General features: G+C 37.2%; 1 protein-coding gene across 7 annotated transcripts in view; it reads right to left on the bottom strand.

The window, feature by feature from the left end:
- Positions 1–20,397, bottom strand: part of LOC134212753 (uncharacterized) — a 394,317-nt gene extending 373,920 nt beyond the window's left edge. For 2 of the 7 annotated variants that reach the window (XM_062690877.1, XM_062690883.1), the window contains exons 1-2: positions 19,921–20,397; positions 17,725–18,282 (exon numbers count right to left, since the gene is read on the bottom strand). In XM_062690877.1, the coding sequence (XP_062546861.1) occupies positions 17,725–17,848 (124 nt within the window). In that variant the 5' untranslated portion in view covers positions 17,849–18,282; positions 19,921–20,397. Of the gene's footprint in view, positions 1–17,724; positions 18,321–19,372; positions 19,498–19,920 lie in introns of those variants that run through there. The other 5 variants (XM_062690878.1, XM_062690879.1, XM_062690880.1 and 2 more) reach the window with 5 other exon arrangements.
- Between the last annotated feature and the right edge of the window lie 3,444 nt (positions 20,398–23,841).

Here is a 23,841-nt window from a genome sequence, read left to right as displayed (position 1 = left end):
AATTATTTTTAAAACTGAATCTAGACAACAGTAGCGGATTAATTTCATTTTAAACATAAAAACAAATATCACAAAATTCCCGGAAAAAATTCAACGCGCATTTTATTTAAACAGATAGTTCCGTTTCTCCCTTCTGCTTGTTTATTCCGCCCAGTCCCACCCACCCACGTGGTTTTGACAGTTGTAGTACAGTTGTATTGGTGAACCCGGTGCGAAACCGTGAAACAACACGGTGCGAACCCGACAGCTTTGGGGTTGGAACTAGTGCGAACCTAGTTCCAACCTGAGCGAATAAAAAAACACTTTTACAGCACTTAGGTTGGAACTGGTTCCAACCTTGGTTGAAACTTTTAAGGTCACTCCTGACGAAATCCAAGTTTGAAAGTGCTCGCGTTTTCGGGGGCACATAACTCGATACGGAAGCAATGCAAAACTGTCATTTTTATTATTTCACGCATGCTGCGACGCAGCAAAGCTAAATCAACAAAAATGACAGTTGTGCGCCGCCTCTGAATCGAATGGTGTGTCCCCGAAAACGCGAGCATTTTGGAACTTGGATTCCGTCAGGAGTGACCTTAAAAACGAATTCGACATAATGTAAACATTCTCTGAATCTGGCGGTTTAGTTCGATACAGAACCAATGGATGAACAACGGGAGAATGACCGTGAAGTCCAGGTATAACCAATCGTACTGGCGTAGGTCTGAGTCAGGTCAGAGCGAGCATATGTACTGCTTGTCCACTCGGAAGCCTCGCATACAAGCATCGCATTCGCCATAGGATGAGTTTCCCAGAAGAGTCCGACCATAGTATAGCCCGGGGCACTTTTCCATTGCTATCTGCGTACACATATAAACCGATAAAAACCGCGAATCCAAAATTATTTATGTTTTCTTATAACTATTGAACTATTTATTTATTTAAAAAAAACACGGCCCGAAAACATCTGCAAGGGACGCCTTGACAGAAATCAAATGAAAAAAAATAAATAAAACGTTGCGTAACGCTGATATTTTTGACATATTTTCATGACCCTAAGTCATGTTTTCATGACTCTTGGTCATGATTCCATGACTCTGAATTATGTTTCCACGACTCAGTGTCATTTTTCATGACTCAGCTTCATGATTTCATGACCCAGAGTCATAAAAACATGACTCAATGTCATATTTTTTCATTTTTGAAAATGCGGCTTGCATTTTGATAACGCTTCTGGCGAGTATGAACTAAATTCAAGAAAAAATGCAATTATTTATCATACTTTACGTCGTTTGGGTCATGATATCATGACCCAACCGGTTTTATGAAATCATGACTTTTTATTCATGAATTCGGTTGCGGATTTTTACCCGTGATACACGATTGAACCAATTTCCAAAAGCGAAAAAATGGCCCGCAATATCTTTGGATTGCAATATCGAACAAGTGCCAGAAATCCGGCGAATGCAGCAAAAAGTGTGTCTCTCTTTTCACTGCACACACACACGAACACACAGACATCATCGCCTGTTGATATACAACACTATGTGTAACCGGGTACACTTATTGTACCAGAAAGTCTGAAACATTTTTATGTCTCAATTTTTTTCTGGATGACAACAATCATCACGACACTCCCCAATTATCGATTAGATATCTCATATTACCTCATTGTTTATTCAAAACCAATTAAACTCAACAATAGGAATTGAATAACTAAATAGCGAAGTAGGGACGAAAGTTTTCTCAGCATCATAAGTTCTCATACACCGACCAGATATTGCGGCAAAGAATTTATTTCCTCTGTGCATTCGATACGAATGAACCCCAAAGCATGATAGCCACAAAACATTCTTCATGCACCAATTGCCTTCAACCGGATAAGAAATGCACACGTTATGTATTCTCGCTCATCGACAGATCCGAAAGCAAGATTTTTTACTTCAATTCACCCAATAAAAACCATCGCGGATTATGCTTTTTTCCCCTTGCTGCTGTATTCTATTCGTCGTCGATTAATTTTACTTTGTGGGCTCCGATCAATTAATCCACTATTTCCTCTATCGCTCTATCCATTCCGGACCGGTCCCATTAGACTTCCGTTTGCGCTCTATTCATTCTTTGATTGCGAGCCGGATTCCCAGTGCATTTCTTTCTTCAATAAAAAAAAAATCACCCTCAACGTGGTCGGGGTCGTCACCGTTCAGAGTCTGCAATTGATCAAGTCAGGTTCGAGTCGAACTTTCAATTCATTGCTGCACATTGCACATTCAGCGCGCCCGAAACCAGTAGTGACTTGGTGCATTTCCCGTGGGTGAAAGATTCACGAGGAACAATATTAGAATCCAATAACTCACGATTCTTCGTGCGTGGTCTGAACAAGTACGAGAGACGGTGCACTGTTTTGAACGCTTAGATTCAGCGATCAAAATTTAACAATACTAAACAAACATAAATAAATTTATTGATTGGCTTGCTAAATCTTATCAAAACAGGATTTTTCCGAAGATTGCTTTATCAGTCATAGGTAATTGAAAAAAATAGTTGACATCTATCCAACATTCTGACTGCAATCAAGTTATCTTCATTCCAGAGTGCTTTATAGGATTCCATTATTCAAAACTATAACAATCATTGTTCCTTATTAAAGAATACAAATGTTGATTCTAATATGATTTTAAAAAGTTATATGTTAAAACACCAACAACAGAAGATATATAATTGTAAATTTTTAATGTAAACCGGCGATTTTCAAATGTGCGCTATGGTAAAATATGCAAATGCAGGACCCGAATATTCCGCAGCAGTGGCACGTCACCCCGCTGGGAAAACTTTATTCGTTCGGGTCAATTGGAAGTGCATTCGAGCGAGACATTTCCAGCAGCTCTCTCGCAGTTATCGATAGCAAAAACGTTCGCTTTAAAATATTAAACAGCGAAGCGGCGGTTGTTGAGAGTCCTGCGTCACATATGGCAGCAATATTGCATTTGGTTCCGAATGTTGATACCATGCTTGCTGCCTCAAATTCCTCCGTTCATTATCGGCGAGTGCTATCCGTATCCAGGTTTGTATATGCACAAATAACGGAAACCGATCATACCGCGAGGTGGGTGCTAATTCGCTGATTGGGAATACATTTTGGGCAGTTGCGTTGCGCACATAACAAACAATGTTTTACCCCACGCGCGCGAGCCTAAGGGAGAATAGCGTAGAATGCATCCCCATAGACAAACAATCACCAAAATGAGCAAACTCCAAATATCGAGATAATATAACCATTACAATTGATTTCATAATTTTTACATAGGATTTGTTCACTCTTAAAATTTTTGATCAATCCACTAAATTAAACAAAATACCATGCATTCACCATTTGTTTCTCACGTGAATGTGTCATTTTGAACCAGATCCATTTTTAAACAAATTTTAAATTCTGTTTTGGTTGAGATATCAATGTAATAGAATGTTGTAAATGTTGCGTCTGTACGTTGAAATGATTTGATATTTCAGTTTATATTGGTTAAAATATCGAAAAAGCTTAAAAAGTGCATATTACCCCAATCTCCCCTACGTATAATAAGAGGTCGTCGTGGCATTCGATTAGGCAGATGCAATATCACTATTACTGCACTGACCCACCAGGTATACATGACATGGATTCAAATTTATGCTTCATATGTTTTACAAACGATATTTGCAATTCCAAGGATTGTTCTTGTTTTAGTGATGCATGCATGATTTATTGTTTGAGTGGATACTTCTCTGTGGAACCGCGATGTATTGAGGAATGCGACGCAGAATGTTTTCCGCTGGAAATGGAAATTTTGAACGAGCTGGAAAGTTTCGACAGATCAATCAGGCACAATAACAACGTCAACTGGAGAATATAGATTCATGTGTACGGACAATGGATGCTTCTTACTTTCGCGTTTTTGTAGCAGAATTTCCACTTTAATTTTGATTATATCTCTGAATTCGTAATTTATATCACACATACGATATCCTCGGGCTTTACGATTGGGTAAAAAAAAACAAATTTTGAGTTTTGACATTACGCTTAAATAAGTACAGATTTCAGAATGGTATCCTGATACCGTTTTAAAACCGTAAAATAAAATATCATTGTAATGTAATTTCGAAATAACAAGCCTTGATACTAAAGAGAACCGTTTTACCTTGACAAAAAATGGACTTTAAAGAAAATCGGCAAGCATGAAAAAAAATTTATAAGGGTACAAACAGGACTGCTATTGTATAAGCGAAAGTCATGACTATTTGAACAAAATGCGAAACTTACGGAAGTAATAAAGCTAAAGGCCAAACTATGAAAGAAATCTTATTTTAATACTTGATTTTGCTTTTACACTTTACACTTCACTCTTGAGATTCTTGATTCTCTTTTTTTTTCACGTTTTATGTTCTATCTTTCAATCTCACTTTATATGTCTCATCTTTCTATTTATGTAGAATTTTTCGCTACTTTTTATAAAAGTATTGTAATATTTGTTGTATTACGGCTAATTTTATAAATAATTGTAGGTACTGATTGATAATTGATATTTTGCTTGTAATAAAATATTTTGGGCACTTCTATGGGTTGAAGAAATAGAATGAATTAATTTATTTATACCTAAACTAAGCTTCAACCCCTGAAAATTTCGTGACATCATCTTCTTCTTCTTCATCTTTTTCAATGGCTCTACATTCCAACTGGAACTTGGCCTGCTTTTCAACTAGTATTCTATTAGCATTTCCTCAGTTATAATTTATAAGCTTTTCTATGCCCACCATTGCATGAGTATGTATCTTGTGTGGCAAGTATTGTAGTTAATCATTATTGATTTATTGGCATTTATCGGTGAGTACAACATCTAAAGCTCAAAGTAAGAGGGAGCGCAACAATGAAGAACAGTATGGATAGGTGTCACAAGCGAGCGACGAGTATGAAGCGAACAGAAATTGAAATTTTAGTAAAGGGCCAGTTGTGAGAACAGCATTGTTGAAATCGCTGTTATTTTGCCTAACGTCCACCCAGGAACGGCTTGGGTGGTTGGATGGTGACTACTCTTACCAAGACAGGCTTCCACCCGAAAACATCCTAGACCAGACCGAGTATCGGACTCGCCATCTCCGGATTGGCAATCCTACGCCTTTGCTCGCCAGGCTACTGGAGACTCCCTTCGGTCTCTAGTACAGGGCCGGTAATAGGTCACTTTCTAGTTACTATGATCAATATTTTGAATCTAGTCATTAAAAAGTCACTATTTGCATCCAAAAGTTAAAGCCACTATTTTTTGATGGAAAATGTTTACTTAATAGCATAGCATATGTGATTGTACAAACCGTGGATGGCTATACAATGCTCAATTAAGCAATCTATTGTATTTTGTTGCAAATTGGTACTTGGATTAGTACCTTTTCCTAAACAGTAGCAGTTTTATACCTCGCCACGTCCTTACAATCACAGAAGGAAGGGAAGAAATATTAGTTCAACATCTACTAGTGAAGATGCAAGGAACCCATACTACCTTCATAGATGTCTCGGAAAGGAAAATTTGTGTTAGTGGGTAAAATGAGTAATATATGGAGCTCTATTCGACAATATAGAGCGTTTGTCAATAATAGTATATGCTGAAAAAATATTAATATATATTCATTAATTTACTTATGAACCACCCAGAGCAGAATAAAGCAACCCGGATCTGGAAAATGTTTTGCATTACATACAAAACGCGTTTAATCGCACACCTATTCACCGAACGCGTAAAACAGAACCACAAACTCGGATTTTGCGAATGTTCTGCGTCCTACCTAAAACACGTCCGATCGCGCACCAATTAATTTACTCACTCGACCACGCGAACTATCTGCTCACTGGGCAGAAACACGATAAAACAGTTACTGATTGATTTTAACTTCGCCCGCACAAAACAATAAAATTGAACCACGCGAACTATTTACTTACTGAGCAGTTCTTACTCCTTGAGTTCTTAACTTGCTTAAGTTCTTAACGTCGCTTCACTTTTGGATATGTATTCAACCATATCCATAATATATTAGTGAAGATCAAGAGACATGGTTAGAGGTTTTTGGGATATCCTGGGTCATCGAAACCGTCTTTGAGTTCAGAACTTGTGATCTACAGCCACGAAACTAGCTTTTTTTCGGCACTAGAAGCTTGGATAAGTATTCAACCATGTCCATAACATATTCCAGAAGACCTAGAGCAATGGTCCCCAGCATGTTTACTATCTGGGCCGCATAGCAATTTTGAACTATTGAAGCGGGCCACAGTACATTTACATGCTTTGTTTTTCAATTCATGTAGAATTTTACAGCTTTATAAAAATGATTATTATTATCTGTTTCATATTTCAGTAAAATTTGTTGTGATGAATCTTCTTTAAATAACATACCTGTAAACACATTTTATTCTACGGGTTTTATTACCGTAGCTGGCGCCGGGAGTGGGTAGGACAGGTAGGACATGTCCTACGCATGAATGTTCCTGGGTGGGACAGTCAAAGCATTGTCCTACCCATGAATTTTGGTAAAAACATATCATTAAGGTGATTTTTTTAGTTACAATACTAGCTGTCTGATAGGTTTGATTTCTAAACCTACAAAAATATCATTAATAAGCGTTTACGTAAATAGTGTACGACACCTTAATCAAAATTTCAACAATAATCATAGAGGTTTCTGGGAGCCTGAAGTAGTAAAATGCTAATTGTTCTTCAAGACTCCAGGAAGTAATTTTTTAATCCCAGAATTCGCGGAGACGAGCCAGCCTAGGGATAAAAGTCTCCTTAATAAAGAAAAAAAATCCCAGAATTGTTCAAAGATGACGAAAGGTTTTCCAGGAGGGATTAAACAGAAATTGTGAGAATTTGGTAATAGGATTGATTCAACATTAATAAAACTGTCTCTCGTTGATCACATTTAGAGCACGTTCAAATGGATCATTAAAAACCAACGAGAAAAAGTTTTGTAGAAATCTAATAGGACCAATAAAGAAAATGGTGGGATCCGCAAACTCTATTGAAAGCTTGGTCAGATTTTCGGAAATCAGAAGCATTCCAAGATGTACAATGCATAGTATAACTAGCAACGGTGTACTTCGTAGATTGGACATCAATATTACTCATGATTCTTTTGCAATTTCTATCTAGATTGCTATCAGATTTCATAGCGGATGTAGTCCTCGATTTCAACCTAAAGAAAAAAAAACACAAAATCATAAGGATTACTATGGAATCTTCACCGTAACTTAGAGAAGAATGAAGTGTTAAGTACCACGGAGTTGCATATTGAGTAAGATAATCGTTGGGTCAAGATTAATCTGCAGCTGACAACGTGGCCATGGAAGATCTTACACCGTAACACACCACGTAGAGCTGTCTACTCAACGTTATGGATTAAAGTACACTCAGCTCTTGTACATGGTTTGGTTTTAGTAGATTAAGATCTTCAGCGTCAATGAAACAACTCCACGAAAAAAATTACAAAAAATCAAAGAGAATTCAGGTGGTATTCTAAAAGCTGTTCAGGTTGAACGAGAAATTAGTGAATTCTAACCGTTACAATAATAATTTTATAAACATGTTTCTAAAGTACAATCTGGCTCACAAAATTTCTCAGAGATTTCTCCTTTTTCATTTCATGAGAAATTCTTTAACCAATTTACAGTCTCTACAGCAGCCACCGGGCGAGTAAAATGTGTCTAGTCTCGAAACAGAGAAGTTGAATAATTAGTACTTGATGGATCGTGCACTTTTAGTACGCATCGCATATTTCGGAAAAGCGCGATTCTTCATGGGCCACTGGAATGTATGGAACACGTGATTAAATGTGCTACGCTTATCAGGCGAGACACATTGGGTGCGCTCGTTACCGTTTTGTGTGCGCTTTGAGGGAAATTTGCTTTAGGGTAAGACTGTATAATGCAATGCGCCCACCTGGCCAAAATGCCCCCCTTTGATTTCTTGAAAACTATAACTAACTAAGGGTAAAACTCAGATGGTACCTTTTAATATTTGTAAAACCTTCAACCTATGTGAATGTGGATGTATTTGTGTATTGCATGATGAAAATAATAGCAATATAAAAAAAGTTACAGTTTTGATGTAACTTTCAATGTTTGTTTGTCCAACATTCTGGAGCGACGCTAGCATACTGTCCGCAAAACTTGCACTGAAACAGTCAGTTAGGCAATAAAATATTTTTTCTCAGTGGTTGATATGATATAAAATTGCTTCTATCTTCAAAAATGTATCGTTTTTCGAAAATATGTTTCACTGGCCAAAACGCCCCAGTGTAGGCAAGGCCAACTGGACACAAGCGCGGCGAGCTTGCAGCAGTTGTTTCCAAATTATGTGGAAATAATTGAAATGTAATTCAATCCTGCTTAAATGAACTTATGTTGTTTTTTTAATGTCAAGCACATAAGGATTTGTAACCTTTTCATTATGGGATTGATGAAATACTAATGAAGGGATATGAAACATTTTTGGTTAAGGTGGGGCGTATTGCCCAGGCACTTTTTGGAATCCATTTTTTCACGGCTTTCCAAAAAAGCTTTATTACATGTTCTCTGTAATACTTTTATATGACTACTCACAGGCAATGCATTTGCGACTTCCTGGACTACCAAATAACATAAAGTTTGCATAAATTGCGTTCAAAAGTAAAAAGTTATCATAGTTTTGCCTTAGAGGGGGCATATTATACCGTCTTACCCTAAGTCTTCATGTTTTTGAAGTAGCTCTGAACAATAACATATTTATTCGATTTCCAAGGCGACTTCTTATACTGCATGCATCTCTGCTTACCCATTACTCTTTTCCAATTTCGAATTGATTATATGTAAAACGTGCATTGATTTCTCAACATCTGAGCTTTTGCCCTAATTTTCCCTATTTGTCCTACCCATGATTTAAAACGTGGATGCGCCTCTGACCGTAGCTGACTTTTAGTTGATACTAACACCTTCTTTTGTAGTAGCGGACTTGACACGAGAAAAATCTTTTCGCAACAACATGTTTTAGCATAGCTTGCAGAACATATTATATTTTCCCAAATGATCATATGTCGTCCGATTCTAAGATTCTGAATTTTTTAAAGGATTATTGATCACTACACACAGCAGTAACGATCCCTTAACCTTATTCTATCGGTCCAAGGACTTTGAATATGCGCATGGAATAAAGAAACTGATAATTTTATTTCCTATTTGGGCAGTCAAAATATTGAAATCTCCCATTTCTGTGTCATTGAACATTTCCGATCAATTGGATTCTACAGAAACATTTTACTCATCAACTAATCGGAGCATGGGAAAAATCTTGACTTTGTTAAATATTTTAGGTACCATCGTTCGAGGGTTCTTTTGACAAATCGGGGGCTATTTTGGACATTTTGAAACAAAAATTATAACTCAAATTACTTTCAAATTGCCATTATCACCATTCGGGTGTTGTGTTGATAGTTGGATGGAAACTTTCTGTTTCAAATTTGATATTTTTTCCGTTTAGTTTTTTTAGAAAATCAAAAATCCAAAGTACCCCTCGGAGTCAAAAGAAGCCTTGCACTACGGTAGTGTAAAGTATGTTGATATTTGACTTATTTTCTGAACTTAAAAATAAATCCAATTTAAATTTTGTCAAACCCTAATTAAAAGTTTCCTCATTTCAGAGCAGTATATGACAACATTAGTTTGACCAGAAGTTCAACATTTAGTTCGTTTGAATCTGCGAAAAAATGGACGAAGTTGCTATTTTCATAGCCCGGGGCAATACCATCGAAGTTGACCTAAGTAACATCTATGAAGTGATGAATTCTCACGCTTAGGATCATAGGGGCGTAATTGTATTGATCGATTTCTCTAAATCGATTTTTTGATCAATCATAATGGTGCAAGCATCGTAATGATGTGAAGTTGACAGATCCCCTGAGTATAAGATTCTGAAATCCTTCGCGGGTCGCAGGAAAAAGGCTTCGAGGACCGCACTTTGAGGATCACTGACCTAGAGACATGGTAAGATGGTTTTGGGACATCCTGGGTTATCCAACCCGTTTTTGAGTTCAGAACTCGTGATTTACAGCCACAATAATAGCTTTTTTCGTCACTAGAAGCTTGGATATGTATTAAAACATATCCACAACATATATATTACAGAAAACCAGGAGATATGATAAGATGGTTTTGAGACATCTTGGGTTGTCCAAGCCGGCCTTGAACTTGCGGTATACAGCTACCACTCTAGTACGCTTCAAGTTTGGATATGTATTCAACCATATCCATAATACATTCCTGAAGTCCAAGGGACATGGATAGATGGTTTTGGGATATCCTGGGTCATAAAAACCGTCCTGTCACAGTGCAAACAAATGCTCAGATCTGAAGTCCCGGACTCAAAGACAGTTCGGATTCGCCGAGAATATTTCAAACAATCCTACGATATCCGTTGACCTCCCGGGAGGTGTAATGGATATAAGTGATTGCAGCTGTATATCTCAAGTTCTGAACTCAAGGATAGATTGGATGACGCAGAAAATTCCAAAACGATCCCGCGACATCTGTTGACATATCAGGAGATGTAATGGATATAATTCAATGAATACCGAAGCTTGGAGTACCGAGAAAAGCTTCTAAGCAGATGTAAATCTCAAGTCCCGAACTCAAGAATAGTTTGGATAGCCCAGAATATCCCAGATTTACCCTGCGATGTTTTTATCACCTTCTACAAGATGTATTGAGCACGGCTGATTACTCAAATAAACTTTTGAGTAACAAAAAAAGTCTTTTTGCAGCTGTGGATTTCAAGTCCTGAACTCAAGGTTATTGTATAGGTTATTGTACATCGCACGGACACATTTGAATAAAAAACTTATTTTGAAACAGTACAATCCGCTGCCAATATACCTAATATTTTCTCTTTCCTAACTTCACCGTGTTCATAACGTTCTAGGTTGTCGTGGGGCCTTGATCGCCCATGCCACATATTTTTCCCTGATAGGGGAGTTAATTTCAAGCAATTTTGCTGAAGACCTCATTCACTTTTATCTATCCTACGATTTTATACATCCATTTTTCTGTTGGGGTCATATGTGACCCCGTGGGCCTAAAAGGGTTAAACTACTATTAACTAGTTTATATTATTGGTCGACATCAAAATCTATTCGAAATCTTAACAATTGAAAATTACAAAAAAAAAAACAGATTAATCCACCTACAGTGAGATTTTGACCCTTCCTTAGTCATTAGGAAATATTTCCAGACTCCAGTATTTAAAACAAGATAAAACTGCTCAGATTCCCACTGCGATTGAGCGTGTTAAGTTACAAAATAATTGCCTACCCAAAGGCGGATGCTATGGGTTGAGTGACAACAAAACGAAATGATAACGCGCTGTACGTCCTGCTGCATATCTATCAGGCGCTCGTCGGATTGAATAGCTATTATAACATGATTAATAACTATCGTAACGCTGGTAGCATATATTGTACTCGTAATTTCCAGAGACCTCGATATTAATTAATCCACAACTAATTAATTAAAACTCAATAGCGTTCAAAAATAAAATGTATGCTGCCTTATGGATGCCTAATTTGGTAAAACTAAACTTTTTTAATACCTTAAAAATGAGTGAGATTTATAAGGTAGTAAATTTCAGAATTTTCACACATACGCACGTGTCTCAAAACATGCTCACATTTGCTATCTAGCTTCCACTGAAGAAATTTTTGAAATTCCTTTAAATTTTTACGTTTTTGCTTTTCTGAGAAGATTATTTGGTACATGCTTCTATCTGTTCCTCAATTAAAATCAATTGTTTCTTTGAAACAATTCAAAATTATAAGCATATTTTCATACCAAACCATTTGTTATAATTATATTTTCAATACTAAAGTGAATTTGTTTCAAATACCATGCATTTTATTTCATAATTTAAGAGATTTATTGATAGATTAATACGAAACACGCATTCGTAACGCATACAAAGTGAAATTATAGACACTTCCGAAGGAAGGGTAAAAAATAATGTAACCCGTCTAAAAGGCCCGGTATTGGGCGTTTAAGTGTTAATTGCGAAGAATTAAATACTCTTCCTCAGTATTATAAAAGTCAGCGGCGTACCATGCAGAGTCAACATTTACGGAAAACCGATAAAAGTGTAATCAATGTTGTCCAATTTATTTATTTATTCCAAACTATCAACAAAATGGGAATCCCCAATCATTTGTTTGTCGGAACCGATAATAATGGGGGGTCCGTAGAGTAGTTGTCTACACGTCTGACTCTGCATCAGATGGTCATGGGTTCGATTCCCACCCCCTCCCCAGCCGTTATAAAGGGAAAAGTCAACATGACTATAAAAGAAAGTAAAAGTCTACGGACATAAAAACAAAAATAACAACAAGTCTTATATGGCAGAATTTCAAATAAGAATGCATAAGGTCGATAAAAGCAGATCACGATTTGTAAACTCCACGGAGTATAAATAGAAATAGGTTGGACATATGGCCAGGGTTGCCACATATACAGATTTTTCTGTATTTTACAGATTTTTGAGGTAAGGCTGTGACCAAGTATCTGTATTTACAGATATACAGATTTTTGGAAAATTTACAGATTTTACAGATTTCTTGAAGATATTAGTACCAAAAATTATTGTATATTACTTTTATGCTAATCTAAAATTATCTTATTAAGAACCATTTAAAGATTAAATAAATTTCAATTTGAAAATACAGAACACGTAGTCTCTGGAAGGTTTCGTTCTTAATTGGCAATTCATGCAGATCAATAATTTTGAAAATCGATCAGATTATGCTCCGGAAAATGTTCAGATTATATTTTAATACATGTGGTTATGTAAAATGCTCTAAAATAATACTAAAAAATCAGGTCTAACAATCATAGATCATATCTGAAATGCTTTGAAACAGTTTATAAGTGCTTCTATTATGTGTGGCTGAATATTAGAACAATAAAGTTGTTCTGCATATGGCTATATTGGATCCGTGGCATATGTTATTCTTAAACATGCCACGTAAATGATCAAATATTAAACCTTGAAAAAGCAAACATTGTTTCTTGTATTTCTTTATTTGTAATTCTTGGAAAGAATTGCGGAAAAAAATGCTAAATATTGACATGCCTGCCTTGTAGTTACGCATAGTATTTCCGGACTTTATCTTTTCAAAACTAATTTTATTAAAGACGAATTTGATTTGGTTCAGATGGATACAGATTTTTTGACTTTGGATACAGATATAAAGATTTTCTTGGGCAAAAATACAGATTTAAATGTGGCAACCCTGCATATGGCCTGCGAGCCAGTCCAGTTAGGTGGGTGTGTGCACAAAAGAAAAGCACCATCCAAACCAGAAAGAAGAAGAAGAAGAAGAACCGATAATAATCACGGTGTCATGAATAATCACGGTGTCATGAATAATCACGGTGTCATGAATTTCAAAACCTGACCCTGGAACCATTTTACTAAGAAAATTACGGTAGGGGAGTCTTATGTCGAGCAAGGTAAATGAAGGCGCATCATGCCTATTTCAATTGATGAGTAGTATGGTGGCACAATAGATCAATTCCAATTATAAACTCTATTTAGAAAAAAAACAAATTGCGTGAAGAAAACAGGATACAAAGGAAGTAAGGGAGCTCAAATCACCGTTGGATAAAAACTAAGAGAAAAGAAAGTATCTAAAAAACTGCTGAATATTGTTATTTTTACAATGAATTAGGCCGATACAAATATTTAAAATCTATTTTGTTTCCCCTGATTTATTTTGCCAAAAAATAATATTTTGAGGGGGCAACAAAATAAAATTCGGATAATTTTGAGGATTTTCAAAATATTTTTTAACAAATCCGAGGAGTTTTTTGATTATTTTCATTTTAATATTTATTTTTTACTATCCCCCCTTCCTTGACCTTTCGGTGACCAGTAGGACAAAAAGTTAATTAAATATATTTGTAACGGCCTTATCGAATTACACCCAATATTTTTTTACACGGTGGGTTTCTCTGTTAACCTGAACTTTCACAGCTTTTTAAATACCGCCTGAATTTTCTTTGATTTTTTGTGATTTTTTTCGTGGAGTTGACTCATATGTCGTTTTCGGTTTTAAACCTGGGTCAGGTCCGACCCCGACTCTGAATAACCGAACGAAAAACGAATCGGGATCGAGTCAGTATGATGGTATTAGTGAGAACTCAAGCCCTATCATCTGTTTTGTTTTCAATTCGCACTTTTATCAGCTGGCAGAAACAGACATATTTTATCTATTGAATTTTGTTATTAGTGTTATTTTTTCTTTGTTTTATGAATTATGGGGGAAATCAGACGTTTCTTCTGTTAATTGTTTAATGACTAAAATGACTATTAATCCATCAATAAATTAATGTGATTAGGAGCTTGTGATGAATGACAACGGCAATATGGATTGCCGTGAAATTAATGCAATCCGTGTTTCCCGATCAGTGACGGGAAATGTCATATCGATGTCATGGGACTAACTTGCTAATAACTTTTCTCACAAGTCATTTACAATTATGATTTTCATATAAACATGTAGCCCTCAAATGACCCGAAAACTTTTCCTAATAGCTATTTTCTCTAAATATGATATTGGCGGCGTGAGAGCCGAATTAGTGTCAGATGACATTAATGTCATGACATTCCGTGACATTTTTTTAATCTCGCTGTCATGACTCACACTTTGTATTTAGAACAATGATCTGTTCGACAAAGTTCTAGGAGCCTTTAAGTACTACATGTTAATCAAAAAATCCGAACTGTAAATGACTTTTGGAAAAAGTTATTTCGAAATTGGTAATAGCAATGCCATGACATTTTTTTGACATTTCCCATCACTGTTCCTGATAAACTATTATGCTGATTCTATATGACTTTTTGGGTAACAGTGATTGTGTTACAGTAGATTTGAATTATCAATTATGTCATTGAAATGTAACAGAACAAGAAAATATGGGAACACTTTGTAAAAAATCCAATACAAAATTTATTTAGATTTGGTGCCTTTTATTTTAAAACAAAGAATCAATTCGTACAAGAGTTGAACAGCATTCTTTTTGCTATTTGCATTCTTTCTGCTATTTTTCTTCCCAGAGGGGACCCTTTGGGAAAAATTGCGATTTCGTCAGAACTACAAAAACCAAATATACAAACGAGGCAAATCATTTTTCACTACAAAATCTAAACAGGAGATTCAACATAATAAATGTCATTGGGAATAAATATGTCATGTCGGTTTTTTTAACGAATTACAATTAAAAACCTTTCTTCCATTTAAAAATGATGCACAATTCGTATGAAAACTGTTTCTAAATTTGTTGAAGGTAACAAAGTTGCTAATGCCTTATAAATGGTTAATGCCAGGGTTAATTCATTATTTGTATATTCTTCAAATCCGTAACCTTGAACAAATTATGCACAGAACTGCAATAATGAATAAAATAATGGTAAGAACATTTTGATATAAATAACTTCATAGCGGCAGATAATCTGGTACGCTATTTTCCCATTGATAGAGCAATTATACCTAAAGTATATGTACGAATACACAACGTAATAGTGAATAAATAGCAGCTACCTTCTCGTCACTGCATTTTATAAATCACATTTTCAACAAAATGTTCAACCCCAAGTTCAACCCTCATTTTGTTTATAATGGAGCTACCATCTGAGGTAATCATCGAAAAATATGTCAATATCTGAATCCGATTCACCATCAGAGAAACTTGAAGACAGCACAACATTAAAATAATCAATTTTTGCGTGGAAGACAGCAACAAAATTGATAAATTTAACAAATGAAACAAACAAAATCAAATACCCATCCGTGTCTTTTACGTTTTCATTTTCCTTTAGCGTAAACATAAACATCAGTTTGACAGTTTGTGTTCGAATGTATTGGTGAATCTAGGTTGGATCTCGATAAATCGGCAGAGCGAACCTCACTTATTTTGGGTCGGATCTGGTGCGGATCGCGATCCAACCTGAACGAATAACCGAACGTTTTGACAGCTGTTAGAGCGGATCCGGTGCAGAACTAGGTTCGACCCAGCAATAACCGAAAACGACAATAGTTTCATTGACGCTAAAGATCTTAATCGACTAAAACCCACACGTGAAAACAAAGAACTGGATGTATTACTTGAACTTAATTGTTAATTACTTGCTAAAAAGCGTTTTGACCGTGCGTAAAAAATAGGCTTCATAAAAACAAACTCTGGACCAAGTGCAACTGATCGTGTAGAAAAAAGTCGCTAGAGTAAAGGTTTTCTTTAAGGTGAAGGTTGGTTGAGTACCCAAAACAAAACTCTTGAAGTATTGTTGCAATATACCAATTAAAGAGTCCAATTTAAAAAGTGAAGTTTGATATGCATCCCATCAACGTTTCGGGTTGATCCTGTGCGGAGATGTGTTTAAAAACTTGTTTTAAATTGCGCTGTGAGAAGAAGAGAAGTGTAATCATAATCGCGGAGGGATATACAAATGGCATGAAACTGCTGATTTATCCGAAATTTTGAGCTAAAGTACATAGGAGCCAATTAAGAAATATGTTCATTATGACGGGAAGTAAATTCATAAGCTGTGGAGAAGTTAGTAATTCGTATATTGAACGCTATTCGTAGCATTTGAATGTTTGAAGAGTCGAACCAACGATCATTTTCTTCGTATATGACCTAAGAACGTAACCGGCATTGTTATTGGCTTATTAAAATACATGAGCATTGAGCTTCTAAAACGTGTACATTGAGAATAGATAACTAATACATACCAAGCTTTTTTCACTTAGTTGTCTGTACAATTTTGCAAGTTCTAGTCTATCACGGAATAGTAACTTCGAATTGCAGGATCATATGGTCATTCATATTACTCGCAACAAATTGCATTCGGCGGTTAATTCATTTTTTTTGTCGTCAGTATATTCAAATATAATATATTAACAATATAGCTCACTTCATAAATCTCCATATATTAGGCAACGGACAGCATAATCACACCATCTTGCGTCACAAAGGGTAACTAACGCCTGAAAACGATAGCCAAGGGGTTCCATAATTGCAAAAATTACACTTAATTTACAATGTTTAACCATTTGAATACAATTTTTTTTTAATTTATTTTCAAACTAAGGTATCAAAATGGGGTCAAAGGATAATTTCTAGCATATTATTTCGACATGTTATACTGCATATTGCATTCTACTTTTAAACACCCCTCGGAAGGTCTCTTTATTACATTGCTTGCCCTTTGTGATACCGCGTCGCTACTGTGTTGTCCGTTGGAATCAGCCAGAGTGAACTATATTGTTAATATAGTATATTTGGTATATTGTACCACCACTATGTGAAGCTGTGTCTGTGATTCTGTTGTATATTCGTGTGTAAGGAAGGTATTCCAAATTTAAACAACTGGTATTCCCAGCAGAAGTTCTAAAACCAATTATAATTATATTGTTTTGAGAAAACATCACATCATCAAAACATCACATCATCAGAAAAATAGACTACTAGTAGCTGTTACTTAATCCTCTCATTCTCCACGAAACAATTAACACTTAATCATAACAGGGAAAGTCAAGAAGGTGTCATGAATTATGATTTAAGTCTCGCATAATTCATCCCAATATTCTCCTTCGCTTTAAATGCTCCAGTAAAATTCCCCACGCAAAACAGCTATTAGTATATATACATACCTATGGGTGCCACCAGTCCGCTCAGCATGGCGCAGTCAGCAACGGTTAACACGTTGAATCCGACCATAATCGCCAGTAAGTACATCACCACCGGCTTCATCTTCGACCTCGTCGTGGAGGTCATGGTTGCGCAAATTGATAAATTAAATTTTATTCCAAATAAATAAATTAAATAAATACACTCTCCCGGTTGCAGGTAATTCACACCGGGATTCGCCAACAAACCACCCACGCAAACGGTCACGTGTGCGGAAGTGTGTGCACTTTTATTTTTGGAAATCGAAACCAACCGTCGATCGGTACCGTGAGACGAGGACGAAGATCACACACTTTTCGGAATGTCGTATTGCACGCCAACTGGCAACTCACTCTGTGACCTTCCTTAATTGCAGCATCGTAGTCGACATCGGAATTCTACACCGGCGGGGCAGTTTCGTTGCTTCCAATCTGCACAACTGGCCACTGTCACTGTCGCGGCGAATTTATTCATATTTCCGGTTCACTTGTCTGTTCGGTTGAAACGGCCATAAAATATAATCACTTGCTATTTTCGGAGAACTTTGTACGTGATAAAAAAAAACATTCGCAGTGCACAACTGAAGATTAGTTGATTAGACAAGTGTATCATGAAAGCATATTTCAAGTGCCTAGGGCAATAAACTGATTGTAACCTATGGATAACATATACAGCATTTATCTAAACAATCAAATATCAATTTCAATCGATCCAAGTTTTCAAAAAGAAGCTCAGAATTCTGAAGAAAATATTGATATTCAAAACACAAAAGAAATTAATCGAAAATCGTAATTTATATCAAAAAGATAAGTAACCTCCTATTCGTACAAAAGTCCTAACATATCTATTTTATCTATTTTGAGACTTCTGAACCCTTAACACTATGTTCTACATTTATAGGGACATCCTAATTTCGTAGGATAAAATTTATTTTAACCTTCTATTGCACCGACTTTCACCACTTTATTACGATAAATTAAGGGACTTACTGCCTGTAATCGCATAGCTGTTCCATATGAATAGAAAACCCAGCAAAGATGGGATAAATATGCGGTTACAGGCAGTTTAGTTAACGAAGCTAACTGAAGATTTGAATTATTTTTAAACAGTTCAGTTCAATAAAGAAACATTTTTTTATGAATCAAGTCAGCAAGGATAAACTCATAAAGGTTTCCAACATCTTTTGGATGCAATCGTTATCCGAAGCATAGACAAAATGCAGGATTTTTTTTATTCATAGAAATCAGAGAACATTCGATATACCTAGTTCTGATGAAAGAAATTAGGTCGAAAAAGAATTATCGTATGTAGTATGATGTCATCCATTAAAGAATTATTTGAGAACTGTGTGAAATTTGCTTTCATTAATATTTCTGATATCGCATATTTCTAAATAAGGCATTGAAGAGCAATGGCAGTGAATCTAAAAGTTTGTGGTAAATAAAAAAATCGCACTACTGTGGACAGATAGAACATGTTCCTCATTTAACTCAATTTGTAACCCAGTGCAACACAACATATCCAACGTAAGATTTCTTTTCTCAATACCCAACGACAATTCCGGTATTCCGGTATGGATATTCGCCTTAACAAGCCGTGAGAAATTCGATACACACGCTTAAAATGACTTACATATTTTTGTGTTCCGTTCACACAAAACGGGCCTCTCCTGGAACAACTCATATTATGAGTAACTACGATGTTACTCATTTTGGTGTAACTCGATGGCCGATGATTTTCGGTGAGTTCATTTTACACAGCGAGAGAGCAGTCGGAAATCGAACCTAACCTCAATTGTATGCTTTCAAATTAATGTTTAAGTAAGCCAACTTTTCCATACTTATTCGGAGGCTTCTCCAATCGTTTTGATCAACAAAACAAAGTGCGATGATTGTATTCGCACTTTTTTTTTGTTTCGCCATCAAAACAAAAGGAAAAACCTCCGAAAAAGTAGGATTTCTTGCAGCACATTCTGCACACGTTCGCCATCATAGCGACCTGAAGGGACTTTGACAGTTCAAGGCAAACTCACTTACACATATCATGCACATGTGAGACAGTACACAGCGACTGCTTATGTTTCACACAAAATTTTCACTCATAGTGAGAGTTGGCCAAGGCGTCGCCGGGATGTGTGAAAGCTATTCCTGCCATGTGTCCTTGACTTTACGCGTGCACACCAGCATCCAAGACCACCAACCGTTGCTTCGTTATTTTTCCTTTTTATTCACTTCCAGCAGCGGAAACGTATATCCTTGGGGTTAGCGAATTTCCGCGCACGTAGACAGCAGAAAGCAAAATTTCCCTCGACAGGCTCCCCAACGACAAAAAGAAATTTCCTCTCCGCGGTTAGAATAATATATTTTTCGCAACTTGCCACTTATCACATCTGCTAGAATTTCCTCTCACCGAAGGATATATGGAAGGATCTTGCCGGAGAGCGCTCGCCTTAACTACATTTTCACTGATACGCGAATATTATTTGTATTTTTTCCTGGCACACTCAATCTCACACTCCTCCATCGCCACCCTACCGCTGTAACCCACCCTCATGTAGGGTTCAAAACCGTGGAAAACAATCCTTAAACCAAGATATTCACGGATCCAAAAAAAACCCTAGGACACGACACGCGATACCGGTCTGGCGCTTCGAACTGCTCTCGGACGACTGACTGGCGACTGCGGATGGCCACGCACCACAATCCACCGGCAACAGACCGACCGAGAACCTCCGTCGAATTTCACGCAAACGCGATCCCGAAATCGCTGTTGCTCCTCTCTTTCAATATCTGCTCTGTTGATGGATATCGTTCTGTGCGGCGGCGGCGGCGTTACATAGACAATGTGCATGTTGCGAAAGGGAGAGTGCGCCACATTGAGCATAGATAGAACGGAGCGCACCCAGCAGCAAGAACCAAACGAGCCAATTCGACGACGACAACGACGACGGTAAGAGAGAACTTTTGCCAAAGCATGGCCCAATATTGAAGCACAGTGACAATAACAGAGCATAAAAGCGAAGCATAACGAACCCAAACATGCACGCGGTGGTTACGGATGAGAAGTGTACAAATAGCATACGAACCGCGAAGATAAAACCCGGAGGGAACGCCAGGAAATAAGATTGAGAGAATCGGATATTTTTGGACAGCAGGGTTACCAGCAGTGAAAGTGTTCCGAACATTCACGTGACGCTGAACGCGCTTAAGTTGTTTTTTATCAATGAATTTATTCGGATTTAGGATTGGGGTTCTACATGCATTTAAAAATGATAGAATCCTTCGTAGCCTAGTTAAAAGCACAACTAGTCACGAAAAACATTGACTGGCAAAAATTTGCATCGGCGGTAAAAATTGGTATTGAAGCAACTGATATTCTTCCTCCACTGGATGAGTATCGATTCCTTACCGAATTGATTCATAAAAGCGCACTAGAAGCTCAGAAACGACGCGTTCCAAGTACATCTGTCATGAGAAGACCAGCCACACCTGGATGGGATGATGAATGTACTAAGTTGTATTCCGAGAAATCTGATGCCTTCAAGGCTTTCCGTAAACAAGGAAGGTCTGAGCTTTTCGAAGAGTATTTGAGGCTTGAAAGAAAGCTAAAAAATCTTCTCAAGGCTAAAAAACGTAGCTACTGGCGACGTTTTGTCGAGGGACTATCACGAGAAACCTCAATGACAATACTTTGGAAAACGCATTTCCACCAACGAGAGTGAAGAATACTCCAATCGATGGATATTCAACTTCGCAAAAAAGGTCTGTCCAGGTCTGTCCAGATTCCGTACCAGCTGAACCGCTATTTCGAGAATCTACGCTTGATCCCGGTTCTTTGGGTGGACCATTCTCAATGCTGGAACTATCTATGAATCTTCTTTCATCGAACAACTCTGCTCTGGGATGCGATAGCATCAAATTCAATCTTCTTAAAAATCTTCCAGATATCGCAAAAAGACAATTACTTGACCTGTACAACTGCTTCATGGAGTACAACATCGTACCTCCAGAATGGCGACAGGTCAAAGTAATAGCTATTCAAAAGCCTGGGAAACCAGCGTCTAATCACAATTCATACCGACCGATTGCCATGCTATCGTGCATGAGGAAATTATTGGAGAAAATGATCCTTTCAAGAATTGACCATTGGGTCGAGCAAAATGCATTACTGTCAAATACTCAATTCGGTTTTCGAAAAGGTAAAGGAACAAATGATTGTCTAGCGTTGCTCTCTTCAGATATACAGCTGACCTATGCGCACAAGGAGCAACTGGCTTCAGTTTTCTTGGATATTAAGGGCGCTTTTGATTCTGTTTCCATGTACTGTACTGTTTCTGTACTGTCGGAAAATCTGCACAGTAGTGGATTGCCCGTTATTTTGAATAATTTCTTGTACAATTTGTTGTCAGTAAAACACATGAACTTTACTCTCGGCAATCTAACAACTTCTAGAAATAGCTACATGGGCCTTCCCAAGGTTCATGTTTAAGTCCCTTGCTTTACAATTTCTATATTAAAGATATTGACAATTGTTTGGAAGGACAATGCACGCTTAGACAACTTGCAGATGATGCCGTGATCTCCCTAAGAGGTTCATGTGCAAATGTCCTGCAAAGACCATTGCAAAAATCCTAAATAACCTGACTGTTTGGGCCAGACATTTAGGGATCGAGTTCTCTCCGCAAAAACTCAATTGGTTGTGTTTACTAAAAAACGGTACCCAGCTCAACTGAAACTAAAGCTGTTGAAAGATGACATAAACCAATCTTTATCTTCTAAATACCTTGGGGTCTGGTTTGATTCCAAGTGTACCTGGAAACCCCATATTGATTATTTGTTAGAGAAATGCCGAAAAAGGATCCATTTTCTCCGTTCTATCTCCGGAACTTGGTGGGGCGCTCACCCGGAAGACCTCATCAAACTATATAAAACGACTATTCTCTCTGTTTTAGAGTATGGCTCTTTCTGCACTCAGCAGTTGAGTGTCACCTGATCAAATTGGAACGAATTCAATATCGTTGCTTGAGTATTGCTCTTGGCTGTATGCATTCAACGCATAACATGAGCCTGGAGGTGCTTGCTGGAGTCACTCCTTTAAAGCACCGTTACTGGGAGCTCTCACTTAGAATACTGATCAAATGTGGAACAAGTAACACACTTGTATTAGAAAACTTCGATAATATGCTTGAACTGGTTCATCGTTCAAGATACCTGCGAGTCTATCTCAACTACATATCGTCAGATCTCTGTCTTCCATGTTATAATCCACCTCGAGTTAACTTCATCAACGACAGTTCCTCCATTGAATACGATCTGTCCATGAAACACGCTATTCAAGGAATACCAGATCATCTTCGACAAATATCTATCCCTTCCATTTTTTCTGAAAAATATGAACATGTCAATTGCAATAACAGATATTTCACTGATGGTTCTCGCATTAACGGATCCACTGGCTTCGGTGTTTTCAACGTAAATTCAACCACCTTCCGAAAACTTCAAGAACCGTGTTCGGTTTATGTTGCTGAGCTGGCAGCAATTAATTTCGCTTAAGGATAATTTCCGATCAGCCCGTAGACCATTATTTCATCTTCTCGGATAGTCTTAGTTCTATCGAGGCACTCCGGTCGATGAAACCTGTTAAGCACGCATCTTACTTTCTTACAACTGTAAGAGAGCAGATGCGTGATTTGGTCGAAAGATCATTCAAGATTACCTTTGTATGGGTCCCATCCCATTGCCTAATCTATGGCAATGAGAAGGCGGACTCGCTAGCAAAGGTGGGCGCACAGGAAGGTGAAGTTTATGATAGACAAATCTCGAACAACGAGTTTTTCCCATTAGTCCGTCAGAGTACTCTTCAAAATTGGCAAATGATTTGGTCAAACAATGAACTTGGACGGTGTCTTTTTTTCATAGTTCCTAAAGTTTCTGCGCGAGCGTGGTTCAGAGGTGAGGACTTAAGTCGAGGCTTCATCCGCACGATGTCGAGGCTTATGTCCAATCACTATTCACTAAACGCACATCTCTATAGAATTAACCTGGTCGATAGCAATATATGAAGGTGTGGAGCCGGTTACGATGACATCGATCACGTAGTTT

This window comes from Armigeres subalbatus, chromosome 2 (genome assembly GCF_024139115.2).
Source record: "Armigeres subalbatus isolate Guangzhou_Male chromosome 2, GZ_Asu_2, whole genome shotgun sequence".
Taxonomy (NCBI): Eukaryota; Metazoa; Arthropoda; class Insecta; order Diptera; family Culicidae; genus Armigeres; species Armigeres subalbatus.
This window is presented reverse-complemented; position numbering and strand designations above follow the sequence as displayed.